The following is a 16634-nucleotide window of genomic DNA, read 5'->3' on the forward strand; positions in this document are numbered from 1 at the left end:
AGGAGGCTTTTGGAACATGAGCTAGCTTTCCTTCCGATCTGGGTTTATATGCCACCTTCCAAAACAACTACATACAAAACACTCCCACTCATAATTACTAGAAAGTTAAAATATAAGAATATTTTAAATATTTAACTTACTGCAACAGGTATGACCATTAAATTGTACTCACAACTGGTAAAATTGTTGAGAGATAAAAGTAGTCATGTTAATCCCAATTACAGTTGATACATATCCTATGTTATTCAATAAGCAACTATTAACTGGCTAAGAAAAGCCAAAACAAAAGCATATCCATTATGTTATGGACATTTTCATAGGAATTCAAACTTCTGTCTCGGTGACAGTCTCTTTGGTTTCAAATCTCATGAGTTTCCAGAGGCATTAACTTTGATGAATGCAACTCATATGGCTCCAAGAAGCCTTACCTGCCATGGTGTACAGATGCAGTAGTGTTTGCACTGACTGGTGCAGGGCAAGAGGCGGCAGGTTGCCACTGGCTGCCCTGAGAGGTAGATGAACCAATGGTAATGGGTGAGGTAGCAGGAGATGAATTGCGATTGGCTGAAATGTAGGGACTTGTGGGGTCACTACTTCTACCAAATGAAGCACTGCAAAATAGCACACAGTCACTTTCTTCAGGACATGCTGCTCACCCACCAGTTCCCAGCACCACCTTCCCACCTTCCCAGATTGTGCACTTGAAAGGAATGTAGACAAAGAGAGGGCATGGCAACTGGGAAATGGAGTGCTCGACTCCAGCTGGCGCTGGGTCACTGGCAGCAAGCAGGCTATCTTCCAAAAGAGTGAAGCAGTCATCACTCTTTTTAGAATGATCTTTAGGTCAATCATCCAAAAGAGTGAAGGAATGTGGAGAAGAAATGATATTTAACAGGAAAAGCAGAAACGTAGAATATATGACAAGAGTAGAAGCTCAGGAAGAGAAACAAAAGAAAATAGAATAATTCTATTAGGAAGAAAAAGTCCCAACAAACCCAAGTCAAAAAGTCATGCAACCCCAAACGTCTACCTGATATAGAAGTAGCGCAGCAAAACCCAAAGTAAGACCAGGGAATTTGGAGAGGTTTTCAAAATTTAAAATAAAAAAGTGGACAGGCGTAAGGAAACTCTGAAAAAATACCTTTGAGAACTGCAGTTGTTTAACTTAAAATAAAAATGCCTTTGGGAGGATCTGAAGTTTGAAGTCTAGAAAGTAATGTCATATGGAAAATAAAATGCAACTTTTCTTGGTTTCAATTGGAAGCAGGTAAGAACCAATTCAACTGCAACAAAAAGTTGCTTGGGTAAGAATTTTTAAAAATACTTCCTAACTATAATTGTAATGAGATGCTTGAGGGGGTGGTCAAAAAAAGTTAGGCAGCCTTTCTCTGGAAAAGAGGCATTTTGCTGGGTCCAATCCAAATGGATTCCTGCCTACATACAGACAAGAGATGACATAGAAAATGAGAAGTATACCAAGGTTTGGCACTGCCAGGGAAAGATAAATTTCTATTTGTATTTTCTTTTGAAAATGGTGATGGTATACAATTCTTTCTTCTTGAAAAGATCTTTAGACAAGATTTTATAAAATCAAAAGGTACCTTAGGGTTACAGAAGATACACTTTGAAAATCCAAGGCGTGAAGCAAGTTGTACATCTTTTCTCAAAAAGTACTCACATAACTAAGCACACTTTCCACTCTAAACAGAAGCAGCCCTTCCCTCCTGTTCCCTGTAACTTGCCAGACTACATCTATCAAACCAAATGCCACTCAACCCATTTGCTGATGATATAGATCATGAAAATCAACAACCTGGCACAAAATAACTCCATGCCTGTAAACAAAGTAGCAGCTTTCTATATCTAGAACATTATTCTCTGAGAAAAGTTTTTTTGAACTTCATTTCGACTGTGAGGAATAATAACCTATCTAGGTAAATGAAGGCCTTTGCTGTTAAGACAAATAGTTGATAACCTCATATAGCCAGAAACACTTGATCTGTATAATGAAGAATCAGTGAAATCACTGAACTGTGCCTGTATAGTTTCAAAATAACCCTTTCTTATAGGCTATATCTGCAGAATTGAAGAAAATGAAAAGGCAACATTGATTATTTCTTATATAGCTTATTATTTCCTGTGTTCTGACATTAACTATTTGAAAAGTCTTCCTGTCAAATAGAAATAAGTTTTGATCCCAAACAGCTAATCTGCCCATATAGTCTACAGCCAAAGCCTGTTTCTAAGGTAACCAACCAGCCATCTAGGAAACCTGATGAAGGCATGAAGAGGCAGTTGGAGGGGTTAAGTGGAAGTGAAGAAAGAATTCAAAGTAAGCAGTGAAAAACAGATTCTTCCACATCAGCAGCAAAGTTCAAATTAAAACATTAATTAAGTATATCTTGTAGCACAATGGTTCTGGCAAAGGTGCTTTGCTTGCTGGCTAATACGTGGCAAAGAAAATAATTGCAGAAAAGGGAATAGAGATAAGAAAAGAAGAAGGAAACCCATGTACCTTCTCTGCACCAAACTTGCGAGTTTCACATCTTGATGGATCTGAGGGCCATTAAAGTCATAAAAAAAAAAAAAACTCAAGTCCCTAAATTAACAGGCTTTAACATGAAACTTCTTTAATGCAATAGAAAACTGTCCCATTTCCCACCCCTTACCACCCTACCATATCACCCACCTTCCTCCCGACAAAAACATAATAAGGTAAAAATATACTCTAGTTTTAGAGAGAGAAAGGTCAGCTGCTGGACAAAGGTGTTTTAAATTCAGTCTTGCCCAGCGATGACTAGAAGTCACTTCTAATTGAAGAATGTAATAGGACTGAGAGGATGGAGTCTAAAGTCAGATCTTTGGTGAGAATTTGGAATTAGCTTACTTTAATTCAGTTATTAAGAAAACAAATTAATTTTAATTTTAAATTAATCAAGATGTTAATCCCAAGAAATCTTAAAATAATTCATTTGTTGATTCATTTTTGTGGTGCTAATTGGATATAAAAGGCATGCAATTATTACCCATATTCCCATAGCCAAGTGAAGGAAAATCATCTCCCAACCCCTCGTGCCTGGTACCTTTTCAAGTAAGTTGATACATAGGTGGAAGGAGCAATGGTCTGTGGGGTTTCATTTCCCTTTGCTTCATCCCTCCACAGCTGCCGAGTATAGGAGCCACTTCTCACTAGATTAACAGCTGACTCTCTGGAGAGGGATGAAAGAAAAACAAACAAAACACTGATTCCTACCATCAGTTTTGTCCACACGGGGAAAGAAGAGCCAACAGCAAACTGTAACATGGCTAAAGAAACAGATACTTCTTTCAAGTGACTGTTTTATATATACCTGTTTTCTGCACAGACAAAGGATGACTATTACTATCTGTTTTCTTCTAATAATTTCAAAGCCAACTAATTTCAACAGGTACCAAATTCCTCATATCAAAGATCCTTCATCCTTTGGTAAAGTCACTTTTGTTCCTCGTTTAAAAAGCACCTTGTAATCAGTCCCCAATAGTAGGTTACTCATACATTAATCAGAGAAGGGACTGGTGAAAAAGAAGTCTGCTACCACAGCAAGAGGTAATTACAGGAGGAGAAAGGGAAGGAAGACCTGTTGGGAGTTTCTTTAGCATTATAAATTAGAAGGCATTAAGGAAGGGCTGTAGTAGGATTTTGGATCCACATGACATTCCATCTTTGGTGGGAGGACCATACCGTGAGAAGAAAGGTTCTAGGTTAGGCTCTGCCTTGAGATGCAGCAATACTTCAAAATTGCTATATTCATTTTAACTGGTGAGGAAGACCTTAAGTTTTAGAAATTAGAAATTGATCAAGTAAATACTATTTTAAGTATTTACTATGTGGTAGGTAGAGTGCTAGGCACTAGAGGTCTTTGAGCAATCAGACAGACATAGACCCTACTTTTAGAGCCTGCTAGGGGAATAAAACTAACCCTTAACTTGGAAGGGCCAGGGAAAATGCCTTACAACCAGTAATGTCCAGGCCTGAGTTAGAATTGAGGGGTGAAGAACTGGCAAAGCAAGAGAGTCAGGGCTGGGAGGCATTGTCAGCAGAAGGAACAAACAGTTTGTAATGTGCTAAAGACACCTACAGGAAGAAGACAGAGCAGTAATGGCCACAAAATCATTATGCCCAGAAGAGTAAAAGGAAACCATCTTTTGGTCTGTGCTATGATTACCTGTTCTCCTTTTCTTCAATGTCACTTGTGCTATTGAGCCTCCGGGGTGCTAGTGAACTAAAGTAGCTTTTGTTTTCTCTTTCCTGTAAAATAAAAACAAGCGAAGTACAAGAAAGTTATAATACTGACAAGGTATAAAACAATTTGGGTAAAAAAGTAAGATCTAATCTACCTATATAATCTTATACCTGGTTCAACATTAATGCCATTTTGTGTGGTATTACAAAAGGTTAGCTTTCAAAAGTTTATTCCTAATTATTCCAATAAAATCTAATATGTAGGGAAATAATTCTCATGAGAAAAATAAGGATGATACATAAAGACAACAGTAGCACAAATTACACAAAGCAGTAGTCCTGCCAAGAGAGGGGGTAACCTCTGAAAAGTCACAGAGCTCTACTCCAGTATTCTTAATGAAATAAGTCTCATTTAGTCTCTAGCATATCTTTTCCTTAAAATGCACAACAAATATGCTGCAAAGTTAATCCAATATGCATCACCCCTTCAAGTATTCTTCAGAAGTACAACAGGGCTATGATTACAAGGAAAAATTGATCCCAGAAAATAAAATCTGGAACCTATAAAATCTGGAACCAAATTCATCCCTGATGAATACATAGAGGAACTATTTATGATGTTAGCCTGATCATATGTCTCTGTGTCTATGATGTGCCTGAGCTTCATTAGGATTCAAAGCCCAGCTAAGGAACTTTGATTCTAAAAATCAAAGGAGTGAAGTTTCTGGTATCAGTTCAAAAGAACATTTTGAGCCATATCCAATTTTCTCTGATCCACTATTTCACTTCAGATAAGAAGGTAATGGAGAATGAACATATTATAAGTCAAAAGGAGAAGCTATATTTAAAATTTATTTTCCTTTTTGACCAAGAAAATAATAGCAAAAAAATAGCAACTTGATGATACTATCAATGTGCCTATCTCCTTTCACAGGTGTTATACTTCCAAAGTCCCCTTAGAAAGTAGAAAATATTTTCATTTACTCCCAAGATTGAATTTTCATGAGAGAAAACTGCTTGAAATTCTCCCACACCCTGCTCAAATTGCACCTTATCTTTGTTGTCCAGCAAAGCAGAGATCCGAGGGCTCGATGAGGAGCGGTAGATAGGAGAGCCTCGATCCCTTAGGCCTTCTCTGGAATTGGCCACTTCACTAAGCATGTTGTGACTGCCAGTTTTTTTGAGTCCCAATCTCCATGAAGAAGGAGATTCCTCTTTGGCCTCTTCTGGCTTGTTAAAAAGGCTGGAGGAGAACTATGAGGGAGGATGCAAAGAAAAGAAAAAAGCAAGGCCCTGATGAGTCATTCTGTTTGAGCCTATCTGCCCTTTCCACACTTAACAAAGCTCAGTGAAGCAACATTGGGGAGCACCAGGAGAATAAACTCACGGCAGGCTGTCTGCCAACCTGCCCTCCTCACCTGGCACACACTAATCACCTCTCAAGGCTCTCTTTCTCCCTAAGCCAGAAATAGCCTCCGATTCTCAGCACAGTGCTCCTCCCTGACAGATCTGTTCTGAGAAATGAAAAACCATTTGCTCTCCTTATGTAATGAGTACTGACCTGGAGCACCAGGAGGTTGATACAGATGTAGTGATGTACAGATGAAGATGTAGTGATACATCTTCTCTTGACTCACTGGGTAACTGAAAATAAGATACTTCACTTCTCTAGGTCTCAACATGCTCATCTGTAAAATGGTGATAATGAGCTTAAGTCCTCCATATGATATGTGGTGTCTGAAAAAACAAGATGAGCTAATGTATAAATATGTTTGAAGGTACTGTATGTGATACGCTGATTTAATACTAATAAAATACCAGAGGTCACTCCATATAAATTCTAATCACCAACTTCAAAAGAAGTTGATGTTGGACAGCAATTCCAAGATTTTAGATTTCACTGGCCAAAAAACTTAAAAGGAAAAATCTTAAGTGTCAAAGGTTTCTAGCCTTTTTCTTTTGCTGCAGAGAAAATCTTTCAAAAAGATTAACAGCTCATCGTCACTGTCATTATATTAAAAAGAAGAACAAATTTTTAATTTCAGAAAAGAAAGTTTCAGGCCTGGGGATGTAGCTCAGTGGTAGAGCATTTACCTAACACGTGCAAGGCCCTGGGTTCCACCCCCAACACTGCAAAAAAAAAAAAAAAAATAAGCTTCATGAAAAGCTTATATTATCTTTAATTATAAATCAGGGAAACATCATAGACTAGCATTAGCCCAAAGATCAGTTTAGGGTATAACTGGTCAACAACCCCTTCCTAGGGTCTGGGGAACTTTGCAAGAGCATTTAGGTCTTTCTTCCAATATCAGGCCATCTCTACTGCTTGGAATAGTGAAAACACAGTACAAATGTTAATGCATTCATCTCCAACTCATGCTCAGAGTTCCTCTTCCTTAGTGTACCTGAATGTACACATGTATGTACTCCTTCCTTTTTACAAGTTACCCTACTTCTTAGGGGAATCTTTCCCCCTTTCCCAGTATTATTTAGCAAAGTGGAATTAGTACTGCATGTGTTTGTATTTTTAAAAATTTAGTATTTTTCTTTTTATGAGGTAGAAGTCTAGCTGGGCGATGTGGTGCACGCTTGTAATCCCAGTGACTTGGGAATCTGAGGCAGGAGGATCAAAAGTCCAAAGCCAGCCTGGGAAATTGGGTGAGATGAGACCTTGTCTCAAAATAAAAAATAAAAAGGGGCTAGGAATGTAGCTCGGTGGTAGAGCACCCTGGGTTCAATCCCCAGTAGAGTAAAAAATTAAAAATGAAATAAAAATATAGGAAATCTAGTCCCACCTAGAAGCAGTGACAGTATATGAGGTACAACCAAGTGACTGGATAAAGAATGAGTACTGCATTCTATTTGAAACCTGTGAAATGATTAACAATGATGTTTCTAGGAATAAATAAATAACCAAGGCTTGTTCTCTCATTTTCACAAGGATACCAGAAGCCCATCTTTCCTTTCTACAAGGATGCCTGAAGCCCATCTTTCTAATTCATGAGGAACTAAGATCAATAAGTATCTCCAAAACCACAAGGCTTTTTCAACAGCTCCAATCCAAAGAATTCAGATCTATTCTTAACTTCAAAACCAATTTTGTACTTTGTAGAGTGGATCATCATCCAACTCTGTCTCACTGACCAGGAGCCTACAGATTGTAGCAGGAAGTGCCTCTGGAATTTCAACAAGTTCTTTCTACTTCTGCCCTTTACCCATCATAAAGTATAAAAGACATGGAAATAAAGTTTTAGTGAGAAGTAGGAAAAGGAGAATAGTTATCAAAACAATTATTTCTGGATGCCAGATATTTTCCCGGACCAGTCTAAACTTTATATATAGTTATCTTTTTAAAAAAAAATTTTTAGATGTTGATAGACCTTTATTTTTTATTCATTTATATATATGTGGTGCTGAGAATCAAACACAGTTCCTCACACCTGTTAGGCAAACACTCTACCATTGAGCCACATATACCATTGAGCCAGGCCATATATAGTTATCTTAACCTTGGATGTGAAAAAAACAGGAAAAGACTTTTTTTTTTTTTTTTTTGTCGTCTCAGACTACTCTATTCTATGTTATCTTAACACATCTATCGCCAAATCTGGTGATGGTTTTACAAAAAGTAGTAACATTTGGCAATGTTATGAACTGACTCTTTGTGTCCCTACAAAATTCATATGATAAAGCCCTAACTCAATATGCCTGTATTTGGAGATGGGGCCTGTGAAGAGGTGGTAATGGTTAAATGAGGTAAACAGTGGGGCTCTCTTTCAACAGGGCTGGTTCCTGTATAAGAAGAAGCAGAGGCACCAGAGATCCCTCTCTTTCCACCATGTTAGGACATAGCAAGAAGGTGGCCATCTTCAGGACAGGAAGAAAGCCCTTATGAGGAACTGAATCAACTGGTACATTGATCTGGGACTTCGCAGTCTCCAGAACTGTGAGAAATTTCAATTGCTTATGCCAACCAGTATGGTATTTTGTTATAGGAGCAGACTAAGGCAAAAGTGTATCTTTATGGTTTTACAAAAATATACCTTTGAGTCTTTTCTAAACATGTGTTATTGCAGTAGGGTGAAATATAATACCCAAATTAATTCCAAAGTACTCACTCTCCTAGCAGAAGAGGCAGAGAAGGTATTCTGAGCTGGTGTTGGTATTTGCTCCATGACACTACTCTTGCTTTCAGAGTTGGAATGGTTGACAGTGGCTTCTGGCTTTTTATCTGTTATTTAAGACAAGAGAAGCAACAAGTGCAAGTATGAAAATCATATCTTTGTGTGTACATGTCCTTTTCTGCTAACAGAAAAGGTTGACTTGTTATCAGAACAGATTTTTAGGGACATGTAATCCCCAAACTCAAACTAAGATGACTCTAGCATCTGTGGGCAGAAGAAAATAAACTCAGTGGTATTCCTATCTTATATCTTGGTAAGCTCCAACTCCAATTTCCAGATGAAAAGTGAAAATTGTCTCCATATTTTAGTAAAATCATATATAAAATTCATTAGTAACTACTTAGGAAGAATCTTTGTTTGGGGGTTGCTGGGCAGGGATAGACTTTGTTTTCTAGGTAATTACAATCAAGAGAAAGAGATATAGTACTTTACAATAATAAGAAACAATATCATATTATCATATAAAATTCAGATATTAAAGTGGTTGATTCAGATCAACAAGTGCTGGAGGATTTCAGAAGAGGCAGATCCTCTGAGTGAGGAAACAGGGACAACTGCTACATTAATCAGGGTACTCCAGAGAAATGGAACCACGGAGGAAGTTGGAAGACAGTGCTGACTGGCAGGTGGCAGAGGAAAAAGGGGCATGATTAATGGCTCAGAAATCAAAAGACATGTAGCTGATGGTCAGTGAAATGGCCAGCCTTCTTTAAATAGTGGCTATTCTTGAGGTTATAATAGGAAATAAAGGTAAAAAAAGATTATAGAGGATGCAGGTTGAGCTACAGAATGATACTAGTTGCTGAACTCACATAATATAAATAGGAATGGTTCACATCAATAAGGTTATTAATCAGAAAGCTTCTCTGTGTTGTTTATTACTACAAACTAAATAACTACCACCGTGCCTGCACCAAGTGAATGTAGTTATGATTTATGTACTCTGGAAACAACTCCAGAGCCGCCTACTTAAGAATTGTGTGATAATTTTAAGCTATATCCTGTGTGACTCAGAAAGTTTACTTATATTTGAATCTCTATTTTCTCACTGAGTTTTGCCTTGGGAGAATTGTGATAAAGACTAGATTTTACATTTTAAAATTGCATAGTTCGTTGTCTGGCCATAGTAAGTCCCTTAATTTTTTTTTTTTTTAACCAATGTTATTCTGGGTTATTGTGAATATTCAAGTTATTCTTTAAATACTAAGTATCTCCAGCCCTGAGAAATCCAGCTTATTAGCCAAAGTGACAGACTGTTAGAGTAATAGCTTCCAACAAATCATGCCTCCCTGAATCCATACCCTTGTGCAGTACTTTCTATATCAACTCTGGGCTTTGCTAGGTGACTTGCTATGGTCACAGAAACATTAGCAAAAGTGACAAAAGTTAAGCTTTAAAAGTGCCTGTACCCTGAGCCTTGGCCTTTGACTGCTTTCAGAAGCTGCTGCCACATGAAGAAGGAGAAGCTAAGTTGCTGGAAGATGGGAAACACAGGGACCATTTGCACTAACCATCCTGGCTAACTAACAAGTAATGCCATCTAGGACCAGTCATCCCCCTAGATGAGTCACCAACTGACTAGACAAACTTGAGTGAGTCCAGCATTACCATGAGGAGGAGACACAAGTCACACAACTGAGCCTTTCTGAAAGTGCCAATCCATAGAATTGGGGACACATAAAAGAATTATTTAGGCCACTGAGCTTGGGGATAATTTTTATTCAGCAATAAATAACTGATACACAAAATATTTAAGTCAAATATATAAATGGGGAAGAGAAATTCTAATCAAAATGCTTACATTTCACTTCAAAATATAATATTCTTTACTGCAGCATATATAAGACACATGAAAACTATCATTTTTAAAGGTTGTATCTGTGGGTCTTTAAAATTGGGATAAAAGCATTCAACAAGTATTGCTTAGTATGACACAGGTGACAGGCAAGATTTGGAAAGGTTCTAGTATGATCCACTTCCTTGCATTTTCCCCACATACTTATTGAGCACCATTATAGAAGGCCCTGTGCTAGGAACTAATGGCACACAGAAAGCTGACCAAGAAATATTACTTTTAAGTGCTTCCAAAGCTTGCCAGTGGGGGAAGAGCAGAAGGGAAGAGAGAAAAAAAAAATAATTCAAATATTAATAGGAAAATAGTAATAGTAATAGTAATAGTAATAGTAATTAGTAGGAAAATAGTAATACCCCAGAAGTTCAAACAAATAGCTACAGGAATCAGAGGAGGGAAGAAAACCATGTATCTATATGGTAGGGTTTCATAAAAAGTTGACTGAAGCTGGGATTTGGTACGTAAGTGAAATTTCAGTTGGCAGAGAACTACAGAAATGAGTAGGGAAGCTTGCTAGAACCATCTGGCTTCTGCCCACACCAGGCTAGTGAAACTGCTCTCTAGGATTACTAGTGACTTCCTAATTGCTATGTCATCCTTTGGCTCTCCCTTCTCACTACAGCCCTGGTTTCTCTGAGGTAGAAATATACATCCTGGTTTTCCTCAATCTCTCTGATCACACCTTCTTGGTCTCCTTCACTAATTCCATTTCACTTCCTTCCACTTTACATCCTAAGCACAGTATATCAAGATTCTTTTTGTACCTCTTTTCTCTTCAGTCTCTCCATTAGGGAATCTCAACCTTTCCCAGTTTCATCTTTCATTTCTTGTGCAGATAATTTCTCTGGTCCATTACTACTCTGAGGAGCTCCAGATCAGAAGCAGGTGTGCTACCTATGAAAGCTAATTCACTTAACCTCCTACAGTGCCAATTTTCAATTCTAAAAAGTGGTGATAATGATATATACCCCAGAGTGTGATTATGAGAATTAAATAAAACTATTTAAATGTGTTGTGAAGTAGAATGCACTGCAGATATAAAGTTTCATTACAATTCCCTGAACTATACGTAATCTTTCTTACTAGTGAATATCACTGACGGCATTTTTCTCTCTCAAACGATATGTATGTTATTCATGTATATGCCTTTCTACTCCCCCACTAGCCGCCCGCCACATAAAACATTTAATGAATGTGAATGTGTGTCACATGTCAGGCATTGTGCTGAGACACAATAATAAGGGCATAATGATAAACCCAGTGTTCCCAGCCAAAGCAATGAGAACTAGAAGAGAATTAAGTACCTGGTGCTAGAGGAAAACAAATAGGAGAGCAATTCTGTAGGGTGGGAGAACAGGGAAGGGGTCCATTCTTTGCAGATTCCAGTATCAGAAAAAACTCAAAAAGCACCTTTTCAATCTGCTAGATTCTAAAGATTCTAAAATAACAAGCATTTGATGGCCTGAAATAAATTCTAAAGTGCAAATCAACATTCAAGAGCAGGAGAGATGACAGTATGTTTGAAGAAATCAAGCAATATGGTCTGGCTACAATATGCCTTTGCCTGTGTATAGCACTGGAAAGGTCAGCTGGAGGTAGATATGAAAGGTCTTCAGAGTTTGGAACTTCCTCTGTAGGTAAAGATGGAGTGAGGGAGGTAGTCATAGGTTTTTAAATTAAGGTATATCATGGTTATAAGGGTACTGTAGGTGTGTAGGGGTGTGTGTGTGTGTGTGTGTGTGTGTGTGTGTGTGTGTATTTTTTCCTGGATCCTGGGGATTGAACTCAGAGGCATTTGACCACTGGGCCATACCCCCAGCCCTATTTTGTATTTTATTTAGAGGCAGGGTCTCTCTGAGTTGCTAAAACCTAATTTTTGCAGAGGCTGGCTTTGAACTTGTGATCCTTCTGCCTTAGCCATGTTGCAGATACTATACTCCAATAGCAGTGTGGAGATGGGCTGCAGGGAATGAGACCTGAGGGGGTGGTACAAATCACAAGCAATGCCAGGAGTTCAGGCAGCTCCCTCCCATTTTTCTAATACCTTAGTAGATATGGCATAGAGCAAGCCCAATATTAATTCCAGGTAATATCTGAAACTCTGCAATATGTCAGTGCTCGATAAATAATACAAAGGACAAAAAAGAAACACATTTATAAATCTTGTGAAGTACTGACACTAGCATTTCCAGAGCAAGCTATAGCTGATTAATAACAGAAATTCAAGTCTCAATGAATATAAGGTCATCTCCTATACTGCAAACCTAGCTGGTGTCTGTCTTCTCTATGGAACAGATAGACTCTATCCTCCTCTGGTGACAGTCAATGAGCCTCAGACATGAAGATGGGTAGTATTCTCCCATGATTGATGGAAACCATATTGGCAAAGCCAGGCATCATCAGAAGCTGGGGCCCAGACAACAGAGTAAGTTAAATATCTTCATTATGGATAGGCTAGCTATGACAGAGTTCAGAGGAAAACACAGACTCCCTAATAAACTTAATGGGTGACCTCTTCCCCTCTAACTTGATCTTCTAGCTGGAAACATGTCATTTTTTTTATGGACTCAAATCTGGAGGGATAATATGCCAATGAATGCAGGGCATATGTACTATAAAATAGCTTACCATTTCTTTCTAATTATCTATGAGAATTATTCTTTGCAGTTGAATCTCTATTCAGTAAAATCCAGTTTATCTCTTCTCAATGACTGCCCGACTTCACAAAACCAAACCTATGGGCTATTTTATAGCTTAATGATGTAACCATGTTCAGCACCTCATTCTCACTGTTAGGGTTCCTGTCTTGTCAAATAATAAACTTAAGAATCTCCACATGATATACAGTTGGCCTTCCATAGCTGTAGGTCTACCTACATGAATTCAAATAACCATGGACTGAAAATACTCAAGAAAAAAAAATTGTACCCATACCGAACATGTACAAACTTTTTCCCTATCATTATTCTCTATAATACAGTGTAACAACTATTGACTTAGCATTTATATTGCATTGTGTATTATAAGTAACTTAGAAATTATTTGAAGGTATAGGAGGGTGTGCATAGGTTATATGCAAATACTGTGCCATTTTAAATAAGGAAAGTGCACATCTAAGAATTTTGGTTATCTACAGGGGTCCTGAAACCAGTCTCCCAGAATGCCAGGGGATGACTGTACATGTTATCAATGAAAGTCATATAGGGCCTGTAATCCCAGTGACTTGGGTGGCTGAGGCAGGAACAACTCAAGTTCAAAGTCAACCTCAGACAGAGAAAAAAGGACTGGAGATGTGGCTTAGTGGTTAAACGCCCCTGGATTCAATCCCCAGTACCAAAAAAAAAAAAAAAAAAAAAGAAAAAAAAATCATAAAGGTAAGACAGGCATGGTGGTGCACACCTGTAATCCAAGCTATTCAGGAGGCTGAGACAGAGGATCATAAGTTTAGGGCCAACCTTGGCAACTTAGTGAGATTCTGTCTGAAAAACTGAAAGGGGGATGAGTGTAGCTTAGCGATAGAGTGCCCCTGAATTCAATTCCCAGTAACTCTCCTTCACCAAAAACAATCATAAAGGTAAATATAGTTTTGTTCCTTTTTCAATACTCCACTCAGGACCTGAAGGAGCCTTATATAATGAGGAGAAGGAAAAAAAAGAAAGATTTTAGGATTCTGTTTAGGGAATTAAACTAACCCAAGAACTAAGTGCAAATTTCCATCAGTTCATCAAAAGTATTTGACCGAAAGTGCCCCTTTAAGATCTCTACCTAATCTAAAGTAACTCTATTCTTTAGGTAGAAGGGACTGAAGGGAGGGGAAGGGGTAGGGGAGTAGGAAGGATAGTAGAGTGAAACAGTTTGATTATTACCTCATGTACATATATGACTGCATGATCAATGTGATCCTATAATATGTATAATCAGAAAAATGAGAAATTATACTCCATTTATGTATGACTTATCAAAATGCATAAGTGCATTCTACTGTCATTGGAACAAATTTTTAAAAATTAAAATATTTATAAAAATAAATACATAAAATATTAAAAAAAAAAAAAAAAGATCCCTACCTTTCAGCATTCTGACTTTTTGGAAAATTTAAGTCTGGTCTCGATGCTACTTACAAGTCCAAGATCAGGACAGTTGGCTCCCTCACACAAGAATTCTCTGTGCACCTTACTACATGGCTGTATAGGAACTGGTAGATATATTCTAACAGAACTCAGCTTTTATAGCCAAGTTGTCTCTAGCAATTTGATCTCTTATCTTTGAAAACTAAATTTGAAGTTCTTTCTGGAGTGCTTTGAGGCCTGGCTAGCTTTCTGACAAGCAGTGGAAATGAAGGATATTTGCATTACCTGTCTCCTTCTCAGTTTCTGACTCAGAAGCTTCATCTTCACCTTCCTCTTCCTCTGAACTAGAGCTGCTGGATTCTTTATTTTCTTCCTCCATTTCTTGGGACTTGGGTGTCTCTTCCTCATACAGCATCTTCTCTTTGCTAAATTAAAGACACAATTTGAATGTAATTCAGAAGTAATAAACAGTTTTAGTTTACTGATAAAGAGGTATAATAAAGAGAACAAATCTATAAACCTATATATAGAAGCAATAACAAATATATTAAAATCCTTCTTTGTATCTGTTGTTCATGTGAACCCTGGGTTTTTTTTTTTTTTTCTTCCAGATTAAGGTTTAGTATTTATTCTTTTTTTTTTTTTTTTTTTTTTTTTTGCGGTAATCGAACTGGGGATCGAACTCAGGGCCTTCTGCTTGCAAGGCAAGCACTCTACCAGCTGAGCTATCTCCCCAGCCCTTGTATTTATTCTTGAATTATGACTTGAGGAGATCTGGCCTGTACAACATACAGAAAAAAAGAAACCATGACTTGTGATGACAGATAGACAGTGAAAGACAGAAATTTAACAAATGCTTACTCAGTACTTATTACATGCCAGGAATCAAGCAAGGCACCAACAGTGGTAAACAGCAGAACTGACAGTGTGGTAAGGGGGCATAGGTGGGACTCAGAACCCTTGAGTGAGGATAGAAGAAATGCTGCATGCATGCAGTCTCAATTAATTTCTAAGTTTAAGGCACATTCACCCATTCTCAGTGTTTTTCTACCCATGTCAATGCCATCTCCTTGCCCCCAAAACTTTCCCACATGTTTGAAGATGATCTGCTAAAGTCAGAGTTTCTTCACCATATAAATCCTCAAGGTCAGTTTAACATATCAGAACACAGCTCATCCCATTCTTCAAGCCCAAGTATCTTACTTCTTAAAGAGTCTGCTCTGCAACTTGCTGTTCAGGTCTGACTCAATGAGTTTATTTCGTGTCTCCTTTTCACTTCGAAGCTGAAAATTGATAAAACAGAGAAAAAAGGAAACAAGTTGACTACTAGTGAGAATTCACCAGTATTTAGAAGAACCAGAATGGCACTGTCATCCTGAAGAGGACAAGACTAACACAGAAGCAGGGGAGAGGAAACTGAGGAAAGGAGAAGCACATAGCTGGGTCTTCTTAGGGGGGAAAATGACGGAGAAAATCCTCATCCAGATTAGAAATGAGAAATCCTGGTGTTAGCACTTCAAGAAAACTACCTACTTTGAATACCCAAACCCCAAAAAAGCCTAGCTTCTGAAGGCCAGCAGCAACTTGGAAAGAATTCTACATGATCCATAACTAAAATAAGTTGGCAATAGTTTTAAATAAAACATAGGTAACAAATGGGAAATTAGCTCTTAGAATGGTATTTAGATGTATGCGCTAGACAATATGTATTTCTATCCCTAGAGCCTAAAGTTATGCAGAAGACATGGGTATGTACCCTTATCATTACTGTAGAAGTGTTATTCAGTGAAGATATTTATTTAGGTTCAATACCTGACAATGCTTGGTAAAGGATTGATAGAAATCCTCTGTATGATTTTTGTAACTTCTTTGTGAGTGGAACAATTATTTCAGAATAAAAAGTTTTTAAAAATCTAACTATGCAAAGTATACATCTTGTATGAGGAAGACTGTTGCTGCTATATTACAGGAAAGCCAGTGATTCTTTTTTTTCTCCTCTACCCTGTGGTCACTGCTCTTTATTCTCCTCACCAAGTTACTCATCCCCTTGGTGGGGAGTAAATGTGAGGTATTTGTTCTTCATCTCTTGGGGGTGGTTTTCCATTCTGCATTCTGTACAAGGGCATCAGGTGTGTGCACGGCACTGAGTGTAAAGGCACACGCAACCAGACAGAAAAAGATTTAAAATGAGGAAGAAGGAAGAGAGGACTGAATTATGGATGCTTCACAGAGTCTGGAATAAGTATGAATGGTCAAGTACTGTCTAATACTGAATAACTGTTTTAGCATTTTATATTTGTTAAGAA

The 16634-nt window shown here is 37.9% G+C and overlaps 1 protein-coding gene across 7 annotated transcripts in view; it reads right to left on the reverse strand.

Moving 5' to 3' along the window:
- Nucleotides 1–16634, reverse strand: part of PPP1R12B (protein phosphatase 1 regulatory subunit 12B) — a 208757-nt gene that overhangs the window by 121853 nt on the left and 70270 nt on the right. For 2 of the 7 annotated variants that reach the window (XM_079106012.1, XM_079106011.1), the window contains exons 7-13: nt 15532–15611; nt 14614–14753; nt 8341–8453; nt 5273–5476; nt 4206–4288; nt 3084–3209; nt 429–611 (exon numbers count right to left, since the gene is read on the reverse strand). In XM_079106012.1, coding sequence (XP_078962138.1) covers nt 429–611; nt 3084–3209; nt 4206–4288; nt 5273–5476; nt 8341–8453; nt 14614–14753; nt 15532–15611 — 929 coding nt within the window. Of the gene's footprint in view, nt 1–428; nt 612–2515; nt 2557–3083; nt 3210–4205; nt 4289–5272; nt 5477–5783; nt 5960–8340; nt 8454–14613; nt 14754–15531; nt 15612–16634 lie in introns of those variants that run through there. The other 5 variants (XM_079106014.1, XM_079106013.1, XM_079106015.1 and 2 more) reach the window with 4 other exon arrangements.

Source organism: Sciurus vulgaris (genome assembly GCF_902686455.1).
Source record: "Sciurus vulgaris genome assembly, chromosome: 12".
Classification (NCBI taxonomy): Eukaryota; Metazoa; Chordata; class Mammalia; order Rodentia; family Sciuridae; genus Sciurus; species Sciurus vulgaris.